Below are 5,000 nucleotides of genomic sequence, written 5' to 3' on the forward strand. Positions count from 1 at the left end.
GTCAGACGTGGGCGGCGGCGGGAACTCTTTGACGATGATACAAATTCGTCTTTTTTGCTTATATTAATTACCTCTTCTTGCTGTCCTTCGTGTGATAAATGACACAGTGCCACGCGCAGGAGAACAGTGCTACCTTTGTTTCCAGGTGAGATGAAGATAAACAATTTAGATTATATGACTTTTTGTATTTCCGATGCAGTCATATGCCAAGAAAGTAAAGAAAAAGTAAAAACCAAGTTTTTTTTTTAGTTTGCCTTTAATCAAGTAATTAGTAGTTTCATTAGAATACAAGTCTTAAATCCTTTTCTTCCACGTTCTCATTCTCTTTATCTCTTTTCATTCCCCAAAACGAAGATATAAAACCACAGAGATTACTTTCCCATGCCACAAAGTATCACAATCGCTCTTGCGATCACAAACGTACATTTAAATTCATGTCGGCACACTGCAGGCGCCTTTCGTTCCAAGATCGAAGACTTTTTTCCAGCTCAACCATTTCGGTACTTTGTCGGCGCATTTGAACTGATAGCTGTTGACGCCTGGTATAAGAACTCGAGGCACCAGTCAGGCGATCGGCGTTATCAGGCAAGTTGTTGGCGCCGGAGTGAAATATGCAATTTGATAACGCGATTTCCGTAGCTCTAGATCACGCCGCCTGCGCTACCGAGGCCCCGGGAAAGGCACTGAAGAAGGAGATAGGAGCGATAAGGCTTTGGAGTGCTCGGCTTCAGGTTGCGAGGCTGGGAGGTGGGAGAGAGGTTTGGGAAGTAGAAGGAAATGGGGCGAAGAAGGAGAGAGAAATGACAGAGGAAAGAAGAACGGGAAAAAAAGCAAATCTACTTATAACAGAAATGCAGTTTTGTCGCTAGTTGTAAAGAGGGAGAGACTAGCATAAGAAAGAGAATGAAAAAGAGGGAGATAACAAGAGAGAGGAAGGGAAAAAAGATGAAAATCTGCGAAGCGGAACAGATCAAAGCAAATGCTTCATATTAATAACGGAATAAAGAATAAATTTGCCTGCTCCAGCCATTCCCTCTTGACAGATCCCTCTTCCCTTAACTCCTTGCCCTCCTCCCCCGCACCCCACCCCCACCCCAATCAAGCCATCCCCAGTTCCCCGTCAACCCCCCCCCCCTAGCCCCCGTCAAGCCCCCCTCCCCCCTCCGCACCCAAATCAACCCCTCCATAGCCCCCCCGTCAAGCCCCCTCTTCCTTCTCCGGGAATTGACAACGCTGTCATAACTCGTTTCGAAGTTGTTGGATCTCCATAAAGCAAAACACTCACCGACCGCCGCCATTGTGAGGCAGGCTCGGGGGCCGTGACTTAAAAAAAGGTGTGTGCCTCACATGCCCACTTACCCCCCCCCCCCTCCCCCACCCTCCTTACGCCACCCCTCCCCCGGCCCCACCCGAGCCCTCCTCTCTCCATACACACGGCAGCCACTGGAGTATGTCTGGGGTGGGCTGGATGGGTGGGGTGGGGTGGGGGGGGGGAAGTAGCTATTGTCTGCCTGTGTTTGTCCGCGATGTCGCCGTCGGAATAACAATGAGATTGGGGAGGGGGGCGAGGGGGCGAGGTGAGGGAGAAGGGGGAGGGAGAAGAGTGGGGGAAGGTGTGAGGGAGGAGGCGAGGGCGGGGGTGAGGGAGAAGGGGGAGGGAGAAGGGTGGGGGAGGGGGTGAGGGAAAAGAGGAAGGGGATGAGGGAGATAGTGGGGGAGAAGGGTGGGGGAGGGGGGGGAGGGAGGGGGTAAGGGAAAAAAGAGAGGGGATGAGGGAGCGAGGGCGAGGGAGCGGGTGAGGGAGGAGGCGAGGGAGGGGTCTTCTCCACCGTGTTGGCGAACCGCGCGTCGCTTCACGCCAATCATCGGCAGCGGCGGCGTCACTGCGGCCTGGGGAACGGATGATGATCTTAATTCTTTGGTCCCTTTGTTATCGTTCCTTTCCTTAATTCCTTCATCTTCTATTTTCTTATGGAGTGGAATTTCTTTTCGTCTCGTTTGACTGTTAGACTTTTCTCTCCTCTTATTTCTGTACCTCGCTCTCTTTCTACGCCTCATCTCTCTCTCTCTCTCTCTCTCTCTCTCTCTCTCTCTCTCTCTCTCTCTCTCTCCCTCCACCCCCTCTCTCTCTCTCTTTCTCTCTCTCTCTCTCTCTCTCTCTCTCTCTCTCTCTCTCTCTCTCGCTTTATCTTTGTTCCTCAGGCATGTCATTGCTTCCTCTGTTTTCTGTTTGTAAAACTTCAGATTAAAACATAATTTAACACTCAAATTTATCTTCTATCCACTCGTCACGGGTTAAAAAAAATAACAAACACAGTCCTGAAAGCCGAGTGTGTTTCTGTATGCAAATTAACCTTCTTGCAGCACCTTTTTTAAATTATAGTGTTTGGTTTTGGCAAAGTCGAGTCGCATCGGAATGTAATGGAATGCCATGCGAACGATATAAAAAGCAGATACGAAAGACACTGAACGAAGGAGGGAGGGAAGGAGAGAGAGAGAGAGAGAGATTGAGAGAGAGAGAGAGAGAGAGAGAGAGAGAGAGAGAGAGAGAGAGAGAGAGAGAGAGAGAGAGAGAGAGAGAGAGAAAGAGAGAGAGAGAGAGAGAGAGAGAGAGAGAAAGAAAGACAGACAGAGAGAGAGAGAGAGAGAGAGAGAGAGAGAGAGAGAGAGAGAGAGAGAGAGAGAGAGAGAGAGAGAGAGAGAGAGAGAGAGAGAGAGACAGGAGGCGAGCGGAAGAAAGGATATTATGTTGCAATGGAGTAACTCTGTTAATCAAACAATATGCTCATGCTTTCCAAACCACATCGTATGCGAAACAAACCTACAGGAAAAAATATAAAGCCAGGGATAAGAAACAGCAGAACGGATTATGAGAAAGAGAGAGCGAGAAAAAAGACAAGTTTCTGCCACACCTTCTCATCCCCCCCCCTCCCCTCCACTCCCTCCATCATCAGTGATGACCCAGATTCCTTATGGTCATCTTGAGGAAATGCAGAAAGTTTCATTCCTAACGTGTCCTGCAGTCTCTATGCGCAAAAAGACAGGGTTCAGTTGTTTGATTTTGGCTGATTTGTTCTTCATGCTGTATTTTATCTCAAACATTTATTGATATTTTCTTTGTGCAGATTTGTCTGTTGATCTAAGTAAATCGATATTAGCATTGTATGTTTCTGCAGTTTAGTATATCTTCTTTGTAACTCGTCCTTTATGTAGTCTTGCTCTTTGCAGAACTACAAAAAGTGTATAGATTAAGCTTGCTCATACTATGTGTTTCATTCACACAGTCCTACAATGTAGTGCAACTGCATATTTTCATATGGAAACGGAAGAAAGCTCTAACGCGTCTTCTTTTGTGCTAAATTCCAAACACACACACACACACACACACACACACACACACACACACACGCACACAAGCCCATTACACACACACACACACAAGCCCATTACAACGCACCCAAAACACACCTCTATGAGCGTTTCTCCAGCTGCCCTCGCTGTCTGCCCTAGTACAGTCTACCAACCCACAGGGACGGCGTTGGTGACAGTGAGCGGAGGAAGGTCCACGTGAAGAGGCCCATGAACGCCTTCATGGTGTGGGCGCAGGAGGCCCGAAGGAGGCTCTCGTGCTCCCACCGCCAAGTCCACAACGCCGAACTCTCCAAGTCGCTCGGAAGGATATGGCGGTAAGTGTCTGCGTTGTGTTGCGAGGTTGTGGTTATTGAATTGTTTTTTAGGGTTGACGGGTACGGGGTTGTGGGACAGGTAGGGAGAGATGTAGGAGAGAGAGAGAGAGAGAGAGAGAGAGAGAGAGAGACAGAGAGAGAGAGAGAGAGAGAGAGGAGAGAGAGGAGAGAGAGGAGAGAGAGAGAGTAAGAGAGAGAGAGAGAGTAAGAGAGAGAGAGAGAGAGAGAGAGAGAGAGAGAGAGAGAGACAGAGAGAGAGAGAGAGAGAGGAGAGAGAGAGAGAGACAGAGAGAGAGAGAGAGAGAGAGAGAGAGAGAGAGAGAGAGAGAGAGAGAGAGAGAGAGCGCAAAATGAGGCGGAATGTCCAAACAAAGCCCAAATTATTGACACGACCTCCATTACAAAGAAACATGTCTCAAAGTCGCATCCAAACCGGAAACGCCGACCAAAGAACCACTAAGGAACACACACCCTTTGCTAACCTAATGCACAATGGAGAGACCCCATTTGGCCGGCCATTTAAAAGCTTTGTGCTGGCCGGCCCATATTACTTGTCAATTTTGTGGTACTGGGCAGTAAATTTGACAAGAGGCACAGGATTTATGGTGCCAATCCTCCAGATGCCTTTTAGGTGGACATCTTGGAGATGCCATGTGGCCAAAATGCGCACTTTTTTCTTTAACACTGTTGCCTTCTTTTGCAGTAAATGAAGACAATTCTTGATGTTATTTAATGAGGCCTATTTTGTCCGGAAATCTAAAGTGTATTTGGTTGTTGTTTCTTCGGGCACGACTTGGCCTTACAGTAAAGATAAAACGTAAATGTATACCACCCACAAGTGCCAGCGCAGGGAGTGAATGGCGGTCATACTTTAGTCAGGTGGACCACCTACAGTTGTTATATTTTCCTTCATTCTTTTCTTAAAACATTTTTTAAGAACCGACACATAGGAAAAAATATCAAATTACACACATTGTAAATCTACGGAATAAGGAGAGAAGTCTGAGGAGATATCGAGTAAAAAAGAAAAAGAAAAAGTCCACCATGCACCATATCTGTAAAAGAAACCCGAAAAAAAACAAAGTAAAAAACACACTTGTTGACAAAATATACGTTTAAATTCCCTCGCCAGTGAAATCCTAAACCTTAAGAAACGGAGGCCGACATTTGACACCGAATTTCGCGCGCTTTTCCCCAAGTTTCCCGCCAATTTATGGGTTACTGATTTTTTCGGACACGCTTTTCATGTACCGACAGTAACCCTCGGCTTTGAAGATCCCGGATGGGCAGGCGGTTCTTGTCATTTCCATTTCG

General features: G+C 47.3%; 1 protein-coding gene across 2 annotated transcripts in view; it reads left to right on the forward strand.

The window, feature by feature from the left end:
- The window catches only part of LOC113818092 (transcription factor SOX-8), a 40,288-nt gene that overhangs the window by 17,632 nt on the left and 17,656 nt on the right, over positions 1-5,000 (forward strand). Inside the window, exon 3 of one of the 2 annotated variants that reach the window (XM_027370232.2) lies at positions 3,531-3,686. In XM_027370232.2, coding sequence (XP_027226033.2) covers positions 3,531-3,686 — 156 coding nt within the window. The remainder of the gene's footprint in view (positions 1-3,530; positions 3,687-5,000) is intronic. The other variant, XM_027370241.2, reaches the window with a different exon arrangement.

Source organism: Penaeus vannamei, chromosome 11 (assembly GCF_042767895.1).
Source record: "Penaeus vannamei isolate JL-2024 chromosome 11, ASM4276789v1, whole genome shotgun sequence".
In the NCBI taxonomy this organism is placed as follows: Eukaryota; Metazoa; Arthropoda; class Malacostraca; order Decapoda; family Penaeidae; genus Penaeus; species Penaeus vannamei.